A 25492-nucleotide genomic window follows, 5' to 3' on the forward strand; every position below is an offset into this window, starting at 1 on the left:
ATGTACTCACTGACTAGTCTTTGAGCTTGACCTTTAGAGAACCGCAGACTCTCTGTGTTGTTGTGGAAGGTTTTATACTCCAGAAGGTGTCCATCAAAGAGAGCTTTGCTTCCTTGTGGTAATGTAGACAGAGATTGCTGTTTCACAAGAGTCCTTGTCAAGTTGTTTTGATTTTCCAAAATCTTGATGATCTTTTCTTCCTGTGCAGAGCTGGATGTAGCAGAAACCTGCTCGTGTGACATAAGTGTATGTGTGTTCTGAGCTGCTCTGGACTGAGGCATCAGGGGGCGTGACTGCGGGAAATACTGTGGCCTGAAGTCTGCTGTGGTTGTAGATTTGTGTTACTGCTGGTTCTATAAACATACTAGCTTTGATGGTAATCTGCATCTAAATCAAATATGGGGAATTGGAACCAAGCATTGGTTTTGCTCCTGACTCCTGGAGCATCTTTATAAGCATAAAGCGAACTCTCAAGCTTTTCATGTGCATCTGTTGTCGCTGATGCACCAGCTCTGACTTCTGATGACTCTGCACCTAACACAGGTCTCTGAACTGGGACTGCATCAGGCTGTACAGGGTTAAGCACTGACACTTCAGCCTCCTTTAAATAATTAATTTTGGCTGTAGCAGCTGCTATTTCTGTATGTAAGTCCAATGTTTCTCTTCTCTTTTTTATAATTTGCTCCTGCTCCTCAATAGCATGCTTTTCTTGTCGTTTTGCAGCTTTAGCCATTAAAGCTGCTCTCTCAGCTTCTGTACTCATGCGTAGGGATGGAGAAGATGAAGAGGATGTGGCGGATGAGGCAGACCAGAGTGGCCACCTCTTAACATCCTTAAGACCCCCACTTGCATTTATGCTCTCAAGTCGTGGATCTCCAGTTTGAGGAGTTATTTCTGATTCGTTGGAACTTGACTTTTGTACTCAAAGAATAAAAAACCAAAAAAACACTCAAAAACAAATATGTTCTTTCTTCAGCTGATCCAGAAATCTTCAAAATATACAGAAACACTTCCGATCCTTTTCCACTTTTAGCTTTCCTGCGGCTTCTTCACCGCTCTAAATAGTTTGGGCACGTCGTAGATAAGATGACAAAACAAAATATCGTAGTCCATTAACACAAGAACCAACGTGGAAATCAGTTTCTGGTAGTGTCAAATAATATTTCCAAACCATAATCCTGCCATAATGTTTGCTTTGAGAGCACGTACCTCCTCAAGAGTGTTTCTTTGTTTGCTCCACCATGCGTCGGCTCAGCTTTCCTCCTGCCTTTCCAAACGTGATGCTCCTTAAAAACTTCTCCAGTATCAATCCGCAGCTCGTCTTTAACGTAATGCAGTGGCAAAACACGTCCTTAATTCGGTTTTCCTTTAAACTCCATTTTAGTGTCCGTTAATTTTACCACCATGAGAAAGCGGGGAAGTTTGTCCGACGCGCAGCCTGTCTCATAGAGAAGAAATCCAGAGCGCGTCCTTCGTTCACTGTAGTTTGGATGTTTATCTTAAAACAAATATAACATGAAAGTAAATCTGAATTGTTTCAGTGTCCTTAATAACCTTGTAGCGTCACCAGCGGACGCGTTCACAGGTCCGTGGCTCAGGCTGAGGTCAAAGACGGTATCTTCCGTCGCCCACTTTCTCTCCCCCATGTGCCATGACCATCAACTTATAGCCTCTCACCACCTGTCGAGGGGGCAGACTGACATTGTGTCTTACAAAAAAGAATAGAGACTCCGCACAGATTATGATTGTGAATAAATTAAATGTGGCTCCTACAGAAATATTAAAGGCTGTTTCATACATTTGCGTGATTGAATTTGTGCCCCTTCAAAGATCGTGGGAAAGGGAATAAACAACAACGACAAGACATTGGTATCGGCCAAATTTCTCAATTGGATTAGATGGATTTATCTAAAGTAAACTCATCTGTAATCTTGTTGTGACTGCGGTGAATTGGCCACAACTAGAGAGTCAAAGAAACACAAACCGTTCCAGCAACAACAGACGATTTCCTGTCGATGTAACACTTTAATACCAAGTGTCGTGATTGGGTTTTGTGCAAAGTGAGAGTCAGAATTGAAAGTTTCTGCCACTCTTGAGTGGAAAAAGTATGAACGACAAACCAAACAAATGGAAAAAAACAACACAAACAAATCCAGGGTCAGTATGTCTTGTATAGTCAGGACACTGTGATGTGTTCAGGTTTATACGTGGAGTCCAGCCCGTATCAACGGCTACAGTGACACTAAACATCAAAGAGTTGTGACTGACCTTTATACTCTGGAGTGAACTCCTTCATCTCTGGAGGCAGAGACTCGTAGAAGCGCTGCTCTCTGCTGATCAGAGGCTTACACACCGTGTGGTCATCATAGCGCATCATACTGGTGTGACCCCCCACCTGCGCGCACACAAACACACACACACACACACACATACACGGCAACTTATATATCAGGTAAATAAAAAAAAAGGTTCATATCATCAACACTGAGCACGCCATTACTACCCACCTGGTGTATGAAGGGCTCCAGTGGAACGCCTCCTGCCCGTGGTCGAAGTGCAGCCCCTCCCCCCTGCCCCGTCCCCTGTAACTTGTTGTCCATGTTGTTGGTGTGAGGGAGGCACATGGCTCCTGGCGGACGCACCGCGCCTCCTCCTGCAGAGGAGAGAAGGATTCATGACAGGATTTGTGATGTGATTTGTGACGGAGAGGATTCATCTGTACTTGTGTTGTCAGACGGATGAATGTCTTTGGATAAGACAGTTTATAAATCAATTAACTCATTTTTTTCAAACCTTACTTTGAGAAATATCAACTACTACTTAAAAGAGTAAGGGGCGGCCGGTGGAACAGTGGTTAGAGCAGTCGCCAGTGGCTGCTGGTTTGACTCCGACCTGCGGCCCTTTGCTGCATGTCTCCCCCTCTCTCTGTCTCACCCCATTTCCTGTCCGTCTATCTAATAAAAGCTTGAAAAACTGCCAAAAAAATAAAGTAAACAGACCATTAAGCCTACCTATCAGCTGTGCGCTCAAGATCAGACCGGAGATGTAACCTCTTAACCGCTCCTACATTTGTACTTTTTAAACAGAAAACGTTTTATTTTGTGATATTTGTTGAAAATTACATGAAAACTTTCAGCAACTCACTCCAGCCAGCTGCACCTAATTTTAAGTTTTTATAGTGAAATGAGGAGGTATGATACAGATGAATCCTTATTTTATCTTTGAGAATCAAAGTGAGCGACAAGAATCGATAGAAACAGGACGTCCGATAAATGTGAATGTGAATGAATGAAGCTTAGAACTATTCAGTAAAGCCCTTTAACAAGGTTTCACTGTAAAATGGTGCTTTAAACACTGAAAACTCTTCAGGATCTCCTCTTTAGTAACACATCAGGGGTGGTCCTGGTCCTGGTCTTACCTTGGGCATGGGCTCTGTTGTGCAGTGACGGGGACGGGGGGGCGCAGGGCACCACAGGCTGCTGGGAGCGCACGCCGGCCCCGGGGGGAGGCGGCGCCAGACCGAAAAACCACCTCGCAAAGCCTTCAATCAGAGTGCTCCAATCCACCGCCGGCAGCACAGAGACCCGATCAGGACGGTGGGTGGGGGGGCAGAGTTGGGGAGAGAGAAGGAGAAGCAGGGTGTCAGGTAGACAGGCTCACCACTTCCTGTGGAGAGAGGAAATGACATCACCATAAGTCTAATTATTCAACGTGTATTTAAAGTAGAGGCTGTTTCAATTGCGATTCTGAGGTCTATGGTTTCAGCACTTCAACTTTGACCACACCACTGTGTCACACACACACACACACACACACACACACACACACACACACACACACACACACACACACACACACACACACACACACACACACACACACACACACACACACACACACACACACACACACACACACACACACACACACACACACACACACACACACACACACACACACACACACACACACACACACACACACACACACACACACACACACACACACACACACACACACACACACACACACACACACACACACACGATGATGCAGCAGCACTGTAAAGGTCAGAAAAGACTTTTGCTTGTAACTCCTTTATCTCCTTTGTGTTTAGAGAGCCTCTCCTAAATGCAAAGGATTAAGCGATTAAAGTATGGAGGAAAAGTAAAGTCAATACATTTCACATCTTCTGCTAAACTACGAACCTTCAAGACGTCTCAGATGGTCGGGGACAGGTCTGCTCTGTGTCTGCAGAGTTAAATCTTAACACGAACTTCCAGAAAACTGCCTCAACTATGAGTTCTCTGCGTTTCATTATCTTATTTTAACTGCTTGTACTGTTTTTTTAACTTCTCTTGATCTTTTATTTATTTTGTTTGAATGTCGAAAGAACGAGGTCGCGGGTACAAGCGGCCTAAAGGTGTTTTCTCAGGAGGGGGGCTGGAGTCTCCCTTAGAGAGAGGGGGAGAAGTTCAGCATCCGTGAGGAACTCGGAGTAGAGCCGCTGCTCCTTAGCGTTGAAAGGAGCCAGTTGAGGTGGTTCAGGATCATCTAGTAAGGATGAACCCTGGGCGCCTCCCTAGGGAGGTGTTCCAGGCACGTCCAGCTGGGAGGAGGCCTCGGGGAAGACCCAGGACCAGGTGGAGAGATTATATCTCCACACTGGCCTGGGAACGCCTCAGGATCCCCCAGTTAGAGCTGGTTAATGTGGCCCGGGAAAGGGAAGTTTGGGGTCCCCTGCTAAAGCTGCTGCCCCCGAGACCCGACCCCGGATAAGAGGCTGAAGATGAGATGAGATGTCATTTTATATTTGATTTATATGTAATTTTACATGTTTCTTTCAAATGTTTGTTCTGTATGAAGCACTTTGAATTGCGCTTTATAATTAAACTTGACTTAAAGAAAAGGATGCTTTGTGATTCAGGAGGCAGTCAATACACACTTTCACAAATACAACAGGCAGCAGAATGAAATCAATGGGGGAAAAAAAAGTTATATTATTATTAGTGATATGTGAGAACTCTGTCTGGCTGTATTAATGGTTTTTGCGTTTCCCTGTAGCCTTTCTCACAGTGTGTTGTGGAGCAGGAGAGTTAGCGAGTGCTATGAGAAGAGCTGCGATATCTTACTATGTTTTCTAAATATATCACCATGACAACCGTTACCGTTTAACTGCACGTTTAAATGACTTGACTCTGAGGACTTCCCTCATGTTGACACACTGGTGTTAAGTGTGCTATATGTTCATTTCTCGTGCAGGAACACATTCAGAAAATCAAAGCCTATCTGTTGCTGAGTAACATCTAAAATAAAAAAACTCAATTATACACGATTAGCATTTAAAACAATGACAGTGCAGAAGATAACAATGTGAGCACAACACCAGATTATTAAAATTACCACATCAAATAGATAAAGACACCACACAAATTTAATAAAGCCTGTTGTGAATTCACTTCTGAGAACATTTAAATTTTTATTTGAGGTCAGTCATTCAAATGCATGCAAGAGATAATTAGGTGGTCATGGTGAAATATCGCAATTAGCCGACTAAAGGTTCCTAAAAACGGTAATTTAATTTGGTTTAATGCAGTTTAACAAAGAGACGTCTCTAATTAAAGCTAATTTAAAATATTTAAAAGCAAAGATATCCTGGTGAAACACTACAGTACAGTACAGTATACGGACAAAGTTGTTTTTTTTTAGATAAAACTTGATATTTCACGGAAATAAAGATCTTTGTGGCGACAGTTTGGAGAAGGTTCTTTCTCTGTTTATAATAATATATATAACACAATGCCTCTGTGCACAATGACAGGTCCGAAAGGAAAAGCAACTAACAATTGTTTTCATTCTCCGTTTATCCGTTCATTATATTCTCGATTAATTAAATTAGTTGTTTTGTCCGTAAAAAGTCAGAAAATGGGAGAAAAACATTGATCGGTGTTTCCCAAAGCCCGAGTTCACATCCTCAAATGTCTTGTTTCATTTTACAACTCAAATATATTCAGTTTACTGTCATAGAGGAGGAAAGAAACACATTTAAGAAGCTGGAAACACATCATTAATGTGATAATCCAAATAGTTGCCAATGAATTTAATAGTTGAAAACTGATCGATTGATCTTCGCAGCTCTACGGAGCACTGACCGACACATCCAACACCTTTAGGATGAACTGTAAATGGATGGACTTGTGCTTATATAGCGCCTTTCTAGTCTTCTGACTACTCAAGGGCTTTCACACTATTCAATCACATTCACCCGTTCACACAGACATTCACACTGATGGCAGTGGACATCTACAAACCATCTAATGTAACCATTCAAACCACATTTAAACAACCATGCGCAGCACGAGGAGCAATTCGGGGTTCATTGTCTTGCCCAAGGACACTTCAACATGTGGACCAGGGGTCGACCACCGATCTCTCAAATGGAGGACGACCCACTCTTCCACTGAGCCACAGTCGCCCCTAATTGTAACGCCCAATATGAGCCGGACCTGATGAACACAACATCAGAGAGGAGCAGAGGCTGTGCCTATCACATAAGGGTGAAATGATCATGTGTCCACATACTTTTGGCTATAATTTTTTTTCCTGATTTTCCCTCCACTCCCCCGCCTTTTCTCAAATCCCCATCTACCAGCTCCTGTCCAGTCCTCCCATCCCATCATGCACCTCAAAGCTGCCCCAAAATGACTCATCGCCTGCCTGAAGACATGAAAGGAGGAGGAAGAAATAAGGGAACAAAGAGGAAGAAGAGGATTGGAAGCCCCATTAATGACGTCACGGTCTGCTTGTGTTAGTGTGTGTGTGTGTGTGTGTGTGTGTGTGTGTGTGTGTGTGTGTGTGTGTGTGTGTGTCTGAAAGGATGATCTGGTCAATGTCAAGGCTGAAGCGAGGCACGACGTTCGCTGATGAGATCATGATGTGGGCTCGAAATAATGGAGTAACACCAAACACAGCCTCCATGCAACAACAGTTCAGACACAAACTTTTTTTGTCATCTCTTCTCATGTAGGTCGATCTTTTGGTTTTCGTTACCTTAGAATAAGCCATTTATTCCTGCATATGTAGTGGGATCTCTTAAGGCTCATTAACGTATGCTCCCATTTTGTGCGTAAACAGAGACGTACGTTATCAACCATCTAATCGTCGCTGCCCTCATACTTTCATGCGTCATTTACTTTGGAATGGACGTTGAGCAAAACATCCTCTAAACGGCGTCGCTCAGATTCAAAAGTTACTCCAATAAGTTTGAAAAACCGTTGAGGAGGCGGCAAAATGGCGGGCAGAGTTGTAGACAGCAACATTGTGGACGGAGAATTCCACACATTGGTTTTACAGATGAGAGAACTTGACGAAGAACATCTCTTTCAGTATTTCAGGATGTATGTCACGGTTTTTAATGACTTGCTCGCTCCTGTTATCCACGGCACTTTTTATGTACAGTGACAACGCCCCAACGCTTGGTCTGTATCGTTACGAATCCGCAAGCTTGCAGGATATGTGCAGAAATACGGACAAAATGTACGGACAGAAGGCCCCATCCGTATCTAATGTAGAGCATAAATGAGCCTTTACAGTCTGTTGCATGTTTGCAAAATGGTAGACTATGTTTTAGGTTATAAACGGGTCTTTATTTCTAATTCTGATTTACCGATTTATCACTCATAGAATGATAATTTGAGGAAGCCCTGGTGTGGACATGCAACTGTACTCTGCTACTGACAATATAAACTACTAATGTATAAAGAGAGGTAATAACAGTTTGAAAATACTGTATGTTGAATGGCTACTATCCACAAGAAAGGGGATGCATTTCCCAACAAAACAGAGGCGTGCTGCTTTGTGACAAAACCTTGTTTTTAACCACCATGATGAGAATTTTAGTCATACACAGAGTCACAAGTTCAACTACTTTTGGATGTCCAGTATCAAGTTTTGTCACTGTACCTGTTCACCACTGGAAGGCTTTCATTGTGATTTTTATCATTGAGGTAAGTACACAGACATTTTATTCGGTACTACAAGTGAGTTTTTTCAGTGAGGAGCTGCAGGAACCAGACGCTCTCTGAAAACCTTGAAAACCTCAAACCTCCAACATGTCATCAAGGTAAGAAAAGCCTTTAACTACACTGTGGCTGCTGAACAGTAACACACTCGCACTGGGGCCCACATCACAGGCAACGATCACGACTGACTCGCAGCACGGTGCGCACATTAAGCCGCGTTTGAAATTGAACATCTTATCGTGCATTCACACCAAAAGCGATGGAGGCCTCAAAAGCGTCAAGCTGCCGTTCAAAATCAATGTATATGATGCGATGGCACGCGATGTCGCTTCGGGCGATGCTTTCCGAGTGATAAGAGCGAAGCAATGAGGCGTCCATCGCCTCAGTGTGTCCCTTGAAGTTGAAAAATTTGAACTTTTCAAGCGACATCGCTGCGCCTTGGATGCTACCTGCGAAATGTGACAAATGAGATAGCGGTTCAATATTCGCGTTCCGGGGGATTTAATTGCCGCCACCGCTTTTGGTGTAAATCCACTGTTACTGTCTTATCTCAAGGCAGGACAACACACGCACGCACGCACAGACACACACACACACTTCCCATGAGCAATGAATTCTAAAGTTAGCCGTAAACATCAGGTCACATCTGTGGTTTCTTCTGGGATCAGTGAAATCACCCCGATAATCCATGCCTTCTAACATTTCACTGCACTCTAACGAGAGACACACACACACTCACGCACACGCACACGCACACACACTTCACCGATCCAACTATTCAAAATATGAGCACATAAACCGTCTGAGAGGTACGTGGTCCAACTGAACACTCACATATTCAGGATGTGCCAAGAGATCATTAATTAATGCTTTCAGTTTTAAACGGTTGATCTCACAGAAATAAAAATGTTTTTATGTTTATCACAGAATGTTTTATCATTATTGAAGTGTATGAAATAAAAGTGTCAGAAGAGTGTGAATCATTATTTCTTTAGACACAATCAGAAAGAATATGGAAAGTGTTTGTTGAGGTGAAACGTTACGAAAACGATGTATCTGTACAACTCTACATAAATGTAGTTAACGTATTTTCTGCACTATAAGGCTCACCACATTATAAGGCACACCTTCAATGAATGTCTCCTTATTTTGCAACTTTCTTCATATATAAGGCGCACCGCGTTATAAGGAGCATAGACAGACATAACAGACGCTACAGTCAAAGCTGGGGTTACGTTCTGCATCCATTAGATGAAGCTGCGCTAAAGGGAACGTCAACAAAACAGTCAGGGGAGGTCCTGTTGTTGCTTCCTCCACTTCTGCACCATTGATTGGTTCATGTTAAACTCTCTGGCTGCTGCTCTATTCCCGTGTTCTGCTGCGTGACTAATGGCCTTGAGTGTAAACTCTGCGTCGTAAGCGTGTCTCTTAACAGTAGCCATTTTGGGCTCTTTACACAAACACACACATGGAAATGAAACGGCACGCTTCGCACAGTCGTATATCTCAACATACACCGCGCGTTACTTCTTCTACGGGGGAAAATAGAGTCGGCGGCTGCTCACCGTAGTTGGAGACCTGTTGTGGCTGAATATTGGTCCATATATAAGGAGCACCGGATTATAGGACGCACTGTCGGCTTTTGAGAAATTTGAAGGTTTTTACGTGCGCCTTAAAGTGCGGAAATACGGTATTTTATACATTTGGATGCTTTCAGACCTATGTTTGAATTCTTCATTTGCAAACAAGGACGTTGACATTTTGTCCAGACAGTTCAATTTTATTTTATTTATAGTGCCTAATCATAACAAAGGTTAGACCCAACATTTCCCCCGTGAGCAGCAACAAGTCGCACTATTTTTTAATTAAACAAGTAATAATTATAGTTATTATAGACAGTATTAATCCAGCCATTGTGTCATGGTCCCCAGAGAGTCCCTACACATAAAACGAAGCATCAATTGGTAATCCACTTGAATGGACTTTACTATGAGAGGAGCTGGTACAGGGGCCAGTAGGTAAGTCTTTAAAACACTCCTTTAATAAACTCTGGGTTCACTAACTACGTTGTTCACTAATTACGTTGTTTTCTGTGTAGGGACTCTTCTCATGCTGCTGCAGAGGTTTGGTGTCATTTTGAGCAGCATTAGTGGTTAAAAAAAGACGTTTGAATGCCTTCACCGTGCTGCCCCGAGCTAATCAATGTTAGCCACGTCTGGCTGTTAGCGACTATCCCGTATTTCTCAGTTAATAGATGTTACAGGTAAAAAACTGTCTTCATGGTTCATTTGATGTAAGTGCCGAAAAAGACAATGGGAGGATTTTACGCCGGAATTAGACTTTAACACACTAAAGACAGATGATGAACATGGTAAACATTATACTTGTTAAACATCAACACGCCAACATTATCATTGGGAGCATGTTAGCGTGCTGATGTTAGCATTTAGCTCAAAGCCTCGCCGTGGCTCAAATACAGCCTCATGGAGCGGTTAGCGTGGCTGTTGGCTCAGATCAAAAGGAATCTGGTCACACAGAGGTAGGTACCGCGGTGTTAAGTGAACAGCTGGTGTTTGGTAACCCCTCTGTACGGTGGTCTTGTCTGTGTTAGTGGATCTATATGTGTCTCAAGTGAATTCCTGGCACACGGACAACAGGTGTGCGTCTCCAGCAGGCAGTGTCCTGTATGCAGTGTGATGCAGAGGGCTGGATATAGACGGCTGGAGGACAAAGTAAAGGACAACTTGCCTCCCCCTGCTGTCTCCTTCTCCTCCTCCATGTCTTTCATCATTTTCCCCAAATCCCCTCACCTCTCATCCCCTCTTTTTATCTCCTTCCATCCGTCAGTCCTTCTTTCTCCTGGGGCTGAGCGATCAAACGGGGAAAAATGTGTTTCTACATTGTAATTTAATTATATACTTGTGTTCATGTAGGATTGGCAATCGGTGATTTCATTAAGGTGTATAGACACAGGAAATATGTCGGTAGACTGGAGGAAAAAATATCACAGAAAAAGGTAAAATCGCAATATTCAGTGCTAAAATTCATCATCAGGGATCGAGAACCGGTTCCAGTTTAGATCCGGTAACAAATTGGGATCGTAACTTTATGCCTCTGAGCTTTTTAATTCCTTTTATCAATGCCAGCATGTTTTTTATGACAGTTGCACATTTAAAAACAATTATATTAAACCATACACTGCTGTAAACTTAAGCAACAAGAAGGCGTCATGGCTGAGAGGGAGAAACGGTCCATAGCGTGGCGTTGGTTTTAGACTGTGTATTGTGGCTGTGGGGTTTTCTACCGTGTAAAGGTGTGATGATTGTGTGTGGATGTGATTTTGGAAAAATCAGCGGTCCATGCAGCCAAAAAGATGTCGTCTGACAACAACAGAGCTCTCCTACACACTTTCCCCCTCTGCCACCTGCTGCCAGTGTGAGCACAACCCGCCAGACGACTTCGCTTAAGAAATAATTTGAGCTCGGCAGCCGCCCTCGCATCATCGCTGCTATGCATCACCGTCTGTGTATCAGGTGTTTTGTTTATCTGATTGAAACTGGAGGAGGCAGCGCAGCAGTTCGCAGGCCAAACAAACAAATAACAACCAAATCTTTAATCTCCCCGTGTGTCCTGTCCTGCCGGTTGTGGTGAATGACCCGAGTAGCCGGCCAATCAGCTTAGAGGATCTGTGTGAGCATATCTGACATCATCAGCCATCACTGGGACAAAGCTGCGGGCTCACTACAGCTCTACAACACTGACAGACTGATTAAGCTGCTATTTCTGTGTGTGTGTGTGTGTGTGTGTGTGTGTGTGTGTGTGTGTGTGTGTGTGTGTGTGTGTGTGTGTGTGTGTGTGTGTGTGTGTGTGTGTGTGTGTGTGTGTGAATCCTTCTGTCCTTCAGTAAGTCAGGGTTAGAGCCAATTAAGGACTTCCAGGGATTTCTAAGTGTAGAAGTGCGTAGTTTGGCAGTGAGTTGCATTGAATTTGAAATTTAGAGGGTAACTTAGGATTTGCAGCACATCATCATTTGCAGCCTCGTAGCGTAGTTTAAGGGAAAGGAGAGGTCATCTCTAAATTGCATATTGCTGCCTAGACTTTGAGGACATTGCAGGATCACAAAAACGTTTTAATCATGAATTGATTTATAAATCAATCCTTCTTGCGGGACGAAGAGGGCGTGACACCTAGAGATGCACAGATCCGATACGTGGATCGGGTATCGGCTCCGCTATTGACCAGTTAGCCGGATTGGATATCGGATGAATGAGGCCGATCCAGCATTTCAAACCAGTCATTTATTTTTTATTAATATCATACACAGCAAGTTAATTACGCCATTGTTTGTTGGGTTTTAGGCAGCTGCTCTATTTTATATTACATTTAAAATATCTGTTTGCAGTGCAAAGTGTTATGTATTTTTGCTGATAATGTTCACTTTGTTATTTGTTAATAAATAATATAAAGTACATTTATAACTGTGTTCATTTGTAACCTTTATTTTAACAAGGCTAAATGTATATGTCGGGCTACACGGTGGTGTAGTGGTTAGCACTGTCACCTCACAGCAAGAAGGTTACAGGTTCGCATCCCGGCCTGGGCCCTTCTGTGTGGAGTTTGCATGTTGTCCCCGTGTCTGCGTGGGTTTTCTCCGGGTTCTCCGGTTTCCTCACACAGTCCAAAGACGTGCAGGTGTTCGGTTCATTGATGACTCTAAATCACCCGTAGGTGTGAATGGTTGTCTGTCTCTGTTCGTCTCTATGTGTCCTGTGATAGACTGGCGTCCTGTCCAGGATGTACCCCGCCTCACGTCAGCTGGGATCGGCTCCAGCACCCCCCGCAACCCCGACCCCGGGATAAGCGGTTGAAGATGAATTAATGAATGAATGATAAATGTTTATGTCGAGCCTGATGCCTTCACTCACATTGACAGGTCTACGGTTCATTTATTCAACAGTAGGATCGGTAACGGGAATCGGCCGATATGATCAGCCCAGGTATCGGATCGGAAAAAACTGGACCGGTGCATCTCTAATGACCACAAGTGTCTTAACCAGTTTTTCCAAACAAAGTACGTAACACCCAAATTATTGGTCTTTCTTGTCTAATTAAAATATGTCTAAAAATGTATATTAACATGAATCTAACAAAGCATTAGCAAATCATCCTATGGGTGAAAAGAGTGAAAAGAGCGGCCGAACTATAAGTTGGGGCTAATTTAGAGTTTTGCGGCGAGCAGCTGCTGCTTGGCGTGTTTTTGGAACAAGGATTCGTGTGCTTTCTAGATGTATATTTAACATTAGAACATGATATCTAAACATTTTAAATTATTCTTATGTTGACAGGTTAGTATTGTTTGCACCATAAAAAGGTACGTGCTCCTTCACACCACAGTTGTTTGCAAAGGGCGTCTTTCACCTGTGAAACACTTTATCTTACACAGTTGACTAAACGTGCTTACAATCAACAGAGACAAACCTGTTCCACCTGCATCTAAATCACCTGAGGTGTTCAGATTATAATCTGTCAGAGGTCAGCCACATAAACAGCAGGTGCAAATTGACTCAAAAGGCAACAATGGTAACACAAAAATATTATTACACACATCTACACGGTGGTGTAGTGGTTAGCACTGTCGCCTCACAGCGAGAAGGTTCCAGGTCCACAGAAAGGCAGGAGGACATGCCCTTCTGTGTGGAGTTTGCATGTTGTCCCCGTGTCTGCGTGGGTTTTCTCCGGGTTCTCCGGTTTCCTCCCACAGTCCAAAGACGTGCAGGTGTTAGGTTCATTGATGACTCTAAATTGCCTTTAGGTGTGAATGGTTGTCTGTCTCTGTTTGTCTCTATGTGTCCTGTGATAGACTGGCGTCCTGTCCAGGGTGTACCCCGCCTCACGCCCGATGTCAGCTGGGATCTGCTCCAGCCCCCCGCGACCCCGACAGGGACAAGCGGTTAAAGTTGAATGAATGAATGAATGAACATCTCCAACATCTCTTTGACACAGGTGTCAAACTTTGAACTTTGGGCAGTGATGACCACAGTCATGACGGAGAGTGAATCTGAATTTACTGTTAACCTGATTAAACCAACGAGCCAAACCGCCAGAACTTTGTAGGCAGGATAAAGATAGGCGACGTTGTCTTCTTGTGCCACGACCCGAAAGATTACAACAGAAAAATAGAGACAGAAATGGTGACGTGTGGATGAGGCGGATGTAACTGTACAGCTCGTTGTTAAGTCAACTTACAGAAAGACCGTCTCTTAAATCAACATGTTTCAACAAACATTTACTGCTCTTAACAAACACTTCCATACGTTCTGTGCTGACTGAAGATGATGCTGAAGGGACGAGTACATCCGTCACATGAGGTGCGTTTCCACTAACCCTATAAAGTGTCCGCCTCGGAGAGTTTCGGGGCACACCCTCTCAAATGGCCGTTTACGCGCCGTGTTTCCATTACCAAAAAAAGGCCCGAGAGGGATTTACGAGACTACGGAGGTGACGCATCACTCTGAATGGGTTTAGATAGTTGGTGATTAAGGGCGCACTCATACTGTCCTTCCGTACCGTGCCCTGGGCTTTAGGGTACTGGTCCCCACTTCCCTCTCCCCAGGCCCAGTTGTACTCACACTACCTGGGCCTGGGCGCGAATGCTTCTTTCCTGCCTATACATCATCACGCCGTAACACGTCACACGCATTGATTGACGTCATTGCGATGCGTCACTTTGTTTACAAATCTTTCCATAGACCTCGAAGTTTTTGTGCGGCTTGTCGACTGTTTTTGAATCTTTTCATCGACAAAACCTGCAGTAAACACTCCACCTCCGCATCACACCAACGTGAACCTTTCGCCGCCATTGTTGTTGTTGTTAAATGTCCGCGCATGGTCCGTCCTTCTTTTTTCTATGTCCCAACAGGCGCACATAAATGACCTCAGAGCTGCCGTAAGCCTCGTGCTCGTGCTCTTACATGTGCAAACGTGCTTTACAAAAGCCCGCCTCTTCCAAACGGGCCGTGCCTAGACCCGGTACGGTTGCACTCACACTGGTCAAACGAACTAGACTTTAGCCATGAAACGTGCTTGGGCACGGTACGGATGGACAGTGAGTGCGCCCTTAAGGTGGCCCGTTTGATTCACAACGTCAATCTATGTCCAAGTAACATGAAAGAAAACACTCCACTTAAAAATTTTGAGGCACTTTAAAAGTGTTTGTTGACTGACCAACGCTTAGTATTTTACCATGTTTTGAAAGTATTAATAATCATTTGGTGAAAACAAATATAATCTAGAAGACTTGTACTACTTTCCTCACTCAATAACGTAATACACAAACAAAACAAACACTGAACAAGCACAACAAAATATGTCATTGCTGTACCATTATTCAAACATTTCATATTTTCACAATAAAAAATATTCATCATTTTTCTCTCAAGCACTAAAAAGCTGAATTTTCTTATAATGCACATCTGTATCATCTTGAGTGTGTTGTGGTGCGAAGGTGCAGTGGCTTTGTGTGTGTGTGTGTGTGTGTGTGTGTGTGTGTGTGTGTGTGTGTGTGTGTGTGTGTGTGTGTGTATTCTCGAGTACGTTGTTACAGAGAGTGTTGTTTCCCAAAACAACGTTTCAAACTGGAACTTCCTGTGCCATAATAATTATTAATCGTGTAGATAATCAATTGTATGAAAATACGTTAGTGAGTCTTCAGATATTAAAAACCAATTATCTCATGATTGTTAAAAGGCTGAATTAAATTCCTAAGAAAAAAATCCCAACATCCAAATGTATCAGAAATCATAAGTGTTTTGGACTTGCCAAAACACGGCCACTCGAGCGTCTCACATGCAAATTAGGGGCGTTTCGGCGACATCGACCCACCTCATTCCAAGTATTCAACCAAAGCGGAAACGCACCTGTTGGTTTAGGCCAGGGGTCTGCAACCTTTACTATCAAAAGAGCCATTTTGCCCCCTCTGACACCAGATGCAATGTGTCTTGAGCCACAAAACATATTTGATGTCACAGCTTATAAAGGTTTATATGTAGTTACTGTTACCTGGCTTTGTTACCTGTCCTAAAACTGCGGTTGTTCGCTAATTTCTTACCACATATCAAGCACACAGGTAAGCCAGCATCATGTGAAAGCAAAGTAAAATGTTCACGAAACACGATTTTCCTTTGCTAATGTTTTTTTTTTGGGGGGGGTGGGGGGGGGTTGTCCTCCAGCAGTGCGGGTCACCAACTCCAGATTAGCCCCCTGCAGGGAAAGGCGCTGGGGCGTAGACGAAGTATGCGGCGCATATTCTCCCATAATATTTTTTCAATATCACCTTGAACACCAAGATCAAATGTTTTCCTTTGTCCACTGTGCAAAAAAACACGTTATTTACACATTGTTTATATATATTTTTTGCCAAAGCTACAGGGAGCCTCTGAAAAGGGGCCCAAGAGCCGCAAGTTGCAGACCCCAGGTTTAGGGAAAAACAAGTCCGTCCGCCCCCCCACAAAGAAAACAACAGGAACACAATGTCAGACTGAATAAGGAGGTGAAAACAATTCAGATTTGAGTATCAGACTGCATCTCCTCGTTGTTCCTCTCACTTGAGGACGTTTCACCTCTTAGGCAGTGAACGTTTCAGCCGACATTGCTGCATGACAACATTTAGTCCACACTGGACTAATTATAGACGGATAATAGATTAACCACATTAACATCAGAGGGGGCAGTGCCTAATGCCTCAACAATGAAGTTCGATTAAAAGAAGCGTGTACATGGCCATATAGGAGCTTTGCTGATGGAAACCAATTACTGCATGTGGATCCCAAGTGAAACGTTAAGATATCAGGGTTGTCTCACAAACACACTGAAATATGAAATGTCCCCCCTGTGATGAAAACACATTCGGGATCGTCCTGGAGGAGCTGGAAGACAAAGCTAAGCGGTACAACGAGGTCGCGGATACTATATTTCATACATACAGTTGATATACACTCACCGGCCACTTTATTAGGTGCACCTGGTGCTTAATAAAGTGTCAGTGTGGTCTTTGAGCTACTGTTGCCCTTCTATCAGCTCCAACCAGTGTGTCCATTCTCCTCTGACCTCAGCATCAACAAGGCATTTGCGCCCACAGAAGTGCGCTGACTGGATCTTTCCTCTTTTCCGGACCTTTCTCTGTAAAAACCCTAGAGATGGTTGTGCGTGAAAATCCCAGTAGATCAGCAGTTTCTGAAATACTCAGAGCTCCAACAACCACGCCATGTTCAAAGTCACGTAAATCTCCTTTCTTCCCCGTTCTGATGCTCGGTTTGAGCTGCAGCACATCCTCTTCAACACGTCTACATGCCTGAGCTGCTGCCGTGTGATTGGCTGATTAGAAATTTGCGTTAACGAGCAGTTGGACAGGTGTACTTAGTAAAGTGGCCGTGTGTGTGTGTGTGTGTGTGTGTGTGTGTGTGTGTGTGTGTGTGTGTGTGTGTGTGTGTGTGTGTGTGTGTGTGTGTGTGTGTTATTGCTGACTGGCTGCATTAATGAAGCGTAGCATAACCAGGCTAAATTATGCTAAATAAGGGCTGGAGGAAGCTACTGCTGACACACACCACTATCCTGGGAAACTCACAACACCAGGAAAATAAGAAAGAAAGAATAAAAATAGAGGCCTTGGGTCAAGTGTGATAGATAATCTATTAAGTGGAGGAGGAACGGGGGAAAACAGAGGAAAAGGGAAGTTGGAAGGAGGACGAAGGGAGGGACAGGAAGTAGAAAAAGGAGAGCAAGAGGTTGTTAAAAAAACTGAGGATAAAGGTAACGAAGGAAAAAAGGAGATGATAGGAAGTGAAGGAAAGAGCACAATCATGAGAGGAGGAAGTGACTGAATAAAATTAAAGAAAAGAGAGCTAATGAAGGACAGAGGAAGAAATTAGGTATGAGATGATTATTGGCACGACGAGGCAGGGAAGGAACAGAAAAGGGTTGTGTAAGAAAAAAGGGATCGGGCTCTTTTTCTGTATCATGCAGCCCTGTGGGAGAGAAACCCCAAACACATCTGTCAGTCCCAAAAATCATAAACCACCACTGGGAAAAACACAAAATCACACACACAGCTGCTGCCAATGTCCCCTGACACAACTCAACAGCTGCTGAGTGAGTGACACACACACATACACACACACACACACACACACAGAGGGAACCAGAAGAACAATCTGTCCTATCAACAATCATCTGACCGAGGGCCCGTCCACACAAAGACGCGTTTTCCTGTAAACGCACAACTTTAGTATCCTTTTTGGCCGACCATCCACACACAGCCGGCATTATCGAAGCCTGAAAACTGCATCTTATTAAACCGGGTCCCAGAGTAGGGAAGCCCCCCATGGTGTTAGCGTCTGGACGGCGAAACCGTTAAACAGCACTGCTGCGAGGAGAAAGACACGGACCCACAGACTGAACTGGACTCTGAGCGACTGCATGGGAATGAATTAGGCCGACCACATATTTCTCCCTTTTCCCTGATGGTTGGAATAAGACGCTAAATTGGTCGCTAGTAGCTTTTTATAAATAAAGTTGCGCACTCACACTGTCCATCCGTGCTTTAGGGTACTTGGCCCCCCCCTCCCTCTCGCCCGTGGCCCAGGCCCGTTTGTACTCACACTACCTGGGCCTCGCACAAATGCTTCTTGCTGCCTATACGTCATCACGCCGTAACACGTCACACTCATTGATGACGTCATTGCGATGCGTCTCTTTGTTTGCAAATCTTTCCATAGACCTCAGAGTTTTTGTGCGTCTTGTCGACTGTTTTTGAATCTTTTCATCGACCAAATCTGCAGTAAACACTCCACCTCGGCATCACACCAACGTGAACCTTTCACCGCCATTGTTTGAAATGTCAGCGCATGGTGCCTCCTTTTTTCTATGTCCGAACAGGCGCACATAAAATGACGTCAAAACCGGCATAGGCCTCGTGCTCGTACATGTGCAAACGTGCTGGTCAAATGAACTAGACTTTAACCGTGAAACGTCCTAGGGCACGGTATGGATGGACAGTGTGAGCGCGCTTAATCTAGAGAGAAAGTGACCATCTGTGAGTGCTTTGGGATGGGGAAGGGGCTCACAGCAGCACCCTCTGCTTGTTGAGGACACTAACTTAAAGTCTCCACTAACACCAGAAACAGTCGACAGATTTCTCTCTAGGATGGAGGAGGATTTGGGAAGTCACCATATTTGGCGAGAAACTCGCCGGTGTTTGTATTCTCCACAGCGTCTCCTCGTCTCTTCTTCTCCGTTGTGGGTGTGTTTCTGTGGCAGTTACAGCGCCACATCCAGGCCTGGCATGTGTATTACAGCGTTTTATATCAGTTTCACTGACACACACTTTAAGAACAGAGGAGGGAAAGGTTGTTTTTGATCGTGTGGACGTACCCTGAGACAGGGGCTCAGATCAGTCAAAACAACCACCAAGACCACACACACGTCTGCCATCTGGGCGTCTTTCTCACCACTAACCCGAGATTGCGCCATTACTGCGGCAACCCAAACTCACGACGCATCAGTCAGCTGATGAGAAGTTTTCAGTATAACTGTGTTTCCACCTCACGTTTGTATTTTTGCCGGTTATTAGAAAGATCCCTCAATCAAACGCACTCCAGTTTAACACCACTGCAAACTACACCCTCAATAATAACTACATTTATTATTCACTCAGAGGCCGTGTGAATCCAAATTAACATTATTATTTTTTCTTAGTTGTTTTGTCTGTAAAACGTCAGAAAAATGAAAAATCATCATCATCAAATGTCTTGTTTTGTCCACAACTTAAATATATTTAATTCACTGTCATAGAAGAGGGAAGAAACCAGAAAATATTCACATTTAAGAAGCTGGAATCGGATCATTTGGACATTTTTTCTTAATGAGTGACTCATAATATTGAATCCATTATCAAAATAGTTGGTGATTAATTAAGTCTGTGTAACCGATGTGTGTGAGATGCAGATAGTTTTCCTTTTTTAAATTAAAAAAGCTGATTTTTAACCTTCATTGCTTCACGGTGGTGTCCTTTATGTAGGGAATCGAGAACCGGTACCAACATGGATTCAGAACCAGAATTGTATACGTCCGAGTTTATCAATTCCTTTTATCAACGGTGGTATTTTTTTAATGGCAGACGCACATTTCAAAACAAATGTCCAACTCATTTGTCTACGCTGGAAACTTGCAACAAGAAAGAATCATGGAGGAAAGGTAGAAACATCCAACGCATCAGCATTTTCTTTGAAAACCTAAATAAAGAGAAATCTGCAGAAATATTCTCTAATTTCATCAACACTCATAATAAAACTGTCACGATGACGCTGACAACAAGTGTAGGTCAATGGCAATGACAAAAACATTAAAGGAATCATGTTTTTATGTGTTTCCACTGCAGCGCTGTTGCCTGAATGTTCTTTTGTTAGCGTTACATTCATTCATTCATTCATTCATCTATCTTCAACCGCTTATCCCGGGGTCGGGGTCACAGGGGTGCTGGAGCCGATCCCAGCTGACATCGGGCGTGAGGCGGGGTCCACCCTGGACAGGACGCCAGTTTATCACAGGACACATAGAGACGAACAGAGACAGACAACCATTCACACCTACGGGTGATTTAGAGTCATCAATGAACCGAACACCTGCACGTCTTTGGACTGTGGGAGGAAACCGGAGAACCCGGAGAAAACCCACGCAGACACGGGGAGAACATGCAAACTCCACACAGAAGGGCCCAGGCCGGGATGCGAACCTGGAACCTTCTCGCTGTGAGGCAACAGTGCTACACCACTAGTCGGTGTTTAATTAGACACTTTAATGGTTCGGTTCGTATTAAAGGTCAACCCCCACACGGATAAATGAATCAGTGTTAAAAGGCGTTAAAAATCACCAGACAGAAGGATCACAATTATACAGCAATAATCAGCCTCAACGCAAACTCAGTTTAAATCAGTGTTTCACACAATGAGCCACACTTGGCATCAGAAAATGTCCTTAAATAATTAAAGTCTAAAAGGTCCAAATAATGTTCTCCAACAGAACCAGAACAACGTTAAATCAAAAATCACTTTTTTTGTAGGAGTGAATCATCTTCTCGAACTAAATATTAAAGATCTCTGATAAGTTTCAGTTTCGTTTTCCCCTTTAGGGGTGAAGCCTCTTCCATAACAGTTTAAAAAACGATCTTTGAACGAGTGAATCTCCAACGCTGTCGGAGTTTTCTGAGAATTGTAAAAACTCAACCGTGTAGAGACAGAATTAACATGCTGTCGTGTAAAGAAGATAAATAACCTGAGGCTGTTTAGTTTGTTTACTAAAAGGACAGAGCTGTTCTATTAGGGGCGGCAGCAGCTCAGTCCATAGGTGACTTGGCTGGAAACCGTAGGGTTGCTGGTTCAAGTCTCTGTGTGGACCATGAATGGAGCGTGGACTGGTGGCGGGAGAGGTGCCAGTTCATCTCCTGGGCACTGCCGAGGTGCTGTTGAGCAAGGCACCGAACCCCCAACTGCTTGGGGCGCTGGTCACTGGCAGCCCCCTCGCTCTAACATCTCTCCTTAATTGCATGTATAGGTCCTGTTTGTGCATGTGTGTGTATTTCGGGCCTGTGTGTGTAACATGATTAATAATAAGAGTGAAAAAATTCAATTTTGCGGGATAAATAAAGTAATTCTTCTTCTTCTATAGGAAAGGATCCCTAAATGACTCCTGTTGGGATCTGATGCTTTTCAGAAAATACAATTAAATAAAATGAACTTGACTTTCAAGGGGGGAATGGGGTACTGTTGGGCGCAGCGCCCCCCTAATATAATGGGAGGGCAAACACTGTTTTGGAATATGAAGGATTTACCACATTTGTGGGGCAAATGGAGCCAGGCTCAGTCCAAAGTTAGCCAGCTAACTTATCTGTGTTTCAAACCAAAAGGCACAAAACTTCCCCAGCTCCTCGCTTAAGGCTGAATGGAGCACTCGTTGTTTTAAGTAGAGGCGCCCCAGATGTTGGTTGGTTGCCTGGAATAGGCTGAATTATCAAATTATAGACTAAAAGGCTAAATTATACTTCAGCAAACCGACAGAACTTCGTCACACATCATTTTTTATTTATGTTGTGGCGACAGTGCACGCTGCTCTTATAGGTGCAGACGCCAAGCCTGAGGTTCGTTTACGTTCTGCAAAAGACGCTGCAGGAGAAAAAAGTTTATTATTTGGAAAAGGATGTTTTTTCCGTCATCTCCGCTCTGCTGAGATGAAAGAAGTAAAGGAGCAATCAAGATAGAAAATGGAGATTTCTAGTCCGTTGCACGAATCTAAAACACTGGATTAATATCGGCGCAAACACTGACATTATTAAAGGGATCAGGTTTTGGCCAGATGTGACCAAAGCAATAACAATAATAACATTTTAACGCTGCATCTTTATGAATCTCCAAGGGAAGCATTAGGAAAGCCAAAAATCCTTTAACAAACGTATCTCCAGATGGACAGAAGAGATTTGAGGATTAGAAAAAGGGAAAGCCACACACTTGGGATAATTCATCGTGAAATAATGATGTAGCTTCCATTTTGATTACCGAAAACTACATTTCTAAAAGAAAATGTCGATAATATCAATCCCAGAGATCTGGACACATGCTTTTGACATCCACTAATGTTGAGAAAAAGCAGGCAGGGCCCTGAAACGCTGATAATACTGTTATATAGTCCTCATCAATCACAACCGAACCAGCTGACTTGAGTGGACGACGGAGGAAAGACTGGTTGTTTCCACCAGGAGATTTAGCTTAGCATAGGCCAAGATACACATCACATCCTCCGCAAAGCCATCAGTCATTCCAGCTGTGACAGTTATGAAAATGTAAAACCAGAGACGTACAGAGAATCCGAACCATCTATATCGTCACTATACTGCAGTTTAATACGATTAAATTTTCATATGAAATCAAAGTGGAAACACAAAGTCAGTAGGCAGCAGTTGGCAAATAGTGTGAATGCACAACAAAGCTTTAAAAAGGTGTTAAAAATATATATATTTACAAAAAGGTACAGTTTTTTTTACTAAGTTATAAGATATGATGGCAACAACAACCAGGTTGTGTCTCTGGAGTTCTGCTGAAAGTGCAAGTCCTCCGTCAGTTGGGATGTGATGAATGACTGTTAATTTAAAATCCTGCATCAGTTGCATGACAACACAAACAAGCACGGTTCGTCATCACAGCCAGTGCAGCAGAAGAAACAGTATAGTACAAACCATCAAACCTACAATGTCATGCAGTAATAACAACCTAGTTCAGAGGTCCTCGACATTTTAGGCCAAGGATCGAAGAGACGAAGCAGGGACACAAATATTGTATTAAATTGAGTTGCATCTTAAATTGGGCGGCCTAAAGTCATACACACAGCTTTTGAGGTGCATACAATACTAAGATATTACAATGATCATTATTAACATATGTATTTATACATCATATGTTAGAGTTAAACATACATTTACATTGAATCCTTCAGCTCAACTGCATCTGTGCATGGCTACATTAGTGCCTGTAAGCCAGTAAACCTATCATCAAGGTTGTGTAAATGTTATTTATTTTATTTTCACAAATGTATCTTTGCTTATAATACGATGCAATCATGTTAAAGTATATTATCGGACAGATTTTTGAAGAAAAAATAATATCTATGTATATATTGTTGAAGATCTCTGTGCATCACTTGTAATTTTGTGTTGTTACTGTTTTGATCTTATTTTAACAATTTTATCATGTGAAGCACTTTGTGACTGTCTGTAAATAACATATATTGCAGTGATACTTAATTGACAATTAATGCTTTCAATGAACTTTTACTTATATTACTCAAATGTCATCTTAAAAATGAAAGACTTTTACTTGAAAGTCTTAACAAATGCCATTTTCATCTCATTACTGTTTAATGTAAAGCACTTTGAATCACCTTGTTGTTGAAAGGTGCTGTACAAATAAACGTGCCTTGCCTTGTAAAAGGTGCTTTATCAAATAAACGTATTATTATTATTATATTATTATTATTTCCCCTGCCAGTCCATCTGAATCCAAGCAGCAACAGTCTCCATTAAGACAGTAATTGTATTTACACTAATGAAACTTTTATGGACCCACCTCTTAATCCAGATAACGGCACCAGTCTTCAATGTTAACCTGACCATAAGGTTACCGTGCCTGCTGTTTAATGGTGGCTGCACCATAATAAATACATTTAAAGACTATTTTTGTGTACCATGTTTGTACCATGTTAGTTATTAGCGTTAGCTTTCAGACTGGCAAGCTTCTTGACCTTAGCCTGACAACACGCTAGCTAAGCTAAGTAAGCTAGAGGCTCATTTTAAATCATATTATAATGAAACTGTAATTAAAAACTCTCACTTTTAAACCCTTTTGTTCTTGTTTACCTGCCGCTCGGTGTCTGGTTGTAAAATACTGACGTTAGATCGACACTGAAGAAGCTTCGCGCATGCTAACGTTAGCTCCGATGCTAACATCTGACGTTACGCAGTGTCTCCGGTTTAGAAACACCGAGCTGTCAACAACAACAACAACAACGTACCTTCAGGGTCGCCCGGTGGACACGAAGATGACTTCAAGGAGGTGTTTGTGCTTCGTGTGACCGGAGAGATTCATGGATGTCGGTCCCCGGTATCCAAACTCATTAACGGCGGAAAAAAACATCCAGGAGGCTAACGTCATTACGGTGAAGCTAACGCTGCCTGCTTGGCTCTTTTTAGTTCATTTGAGTGACTGCGACGCTTTGGCGCCACCTACAGGACACTGGTGATACTACAGGACACAGATGATACTACAACAGTGCTGCTACAGGACTCTGATGCTGCTACAACATACTGATGCTACTACAGGACACTAGTGATACTGCAGGACACTAGTGATACTACAACATACTGATGATACTACAGGACACTAGTGATACTACAGGACTCAGATGATACTACATCAGTGCTGCTACAGGACTCTGATGCTGCTACAGGACACTGATAATACTACAGGACACTGATGCTACTACAGGACACTAGTGATACTGCAGGACACTAGTGATACTACAGGTCTCAGATGATACTACATCAGTGCTGCTACAGGACTCTGATGATGCTATAGGACACTGATGATGCTACAGGACACTGATGATACTACAGGACACTGATGCTACTACAGGACACTGATGCTACTACAGGACACTGATGCTACTACAGGACACTGATGCTACTACAGGACACTGATGATACTAAAGGACACTGATGATACTACAGGACACTGATGCTACTACAGGACACTGATGATACTACATCAGTGCAGCTACAGGACACTGATGCTACTACAGGACACTGATGATACTAAAGGACACTGATGATACTACAGGACACTGATGCTACTACAGGACACTGATGATGCTAA

General features: G+C 43.2%; 1 protein-coding gene across 1 annotated transcript in view; it reads right to left on the reverse strand.

Moving 5' to 3' along the window:
• ip6k1 (inositol hexakisphosphate kinase 1) overlaps positions 1 to 24771 on the reverse strand; it is a 45915-nt gene extending 21144 nt beyond the window's left edge. Inside the window, exons 1-4 of the mRNA XM_083939185.1 lie at positions 24633 to 24771; positions 3419 to 3666; positions 2508 to 2653; positions 2269 to 2395 (exon numbers count right to left, since the gene is read on the reverse strand). Of these exons, the coding sequence (XP_083795311.1) occupies positions 2269 to 2395; positions 2508 to 2624 (244 nt within the window). The 5' untranslated portion in view covers positions 2625 to 2653; positions 3419 to 3666; positions 24633 to 24771. The remainder of the gene's footprint in view (positions 1 to 2268; positions 2396 to 2507; positions 2654 to 3418; positions 3667 to 24632) is intronic.
• Between the last annotated feature and the right edge of the window lie 721 nt (positions 24772 to 25492).

Source organism: Echiichthys vipera, assembly GCF_963691815.1.
Source record: "Echiichthys vipera genome assembly, chromosome: X".
Lineage (NCBI taxonomy): Eukaryota > Metazoa > Chordata > Actinopteri > Perciformes > Trachinidae > Echiichthys > Echiichthys vipera.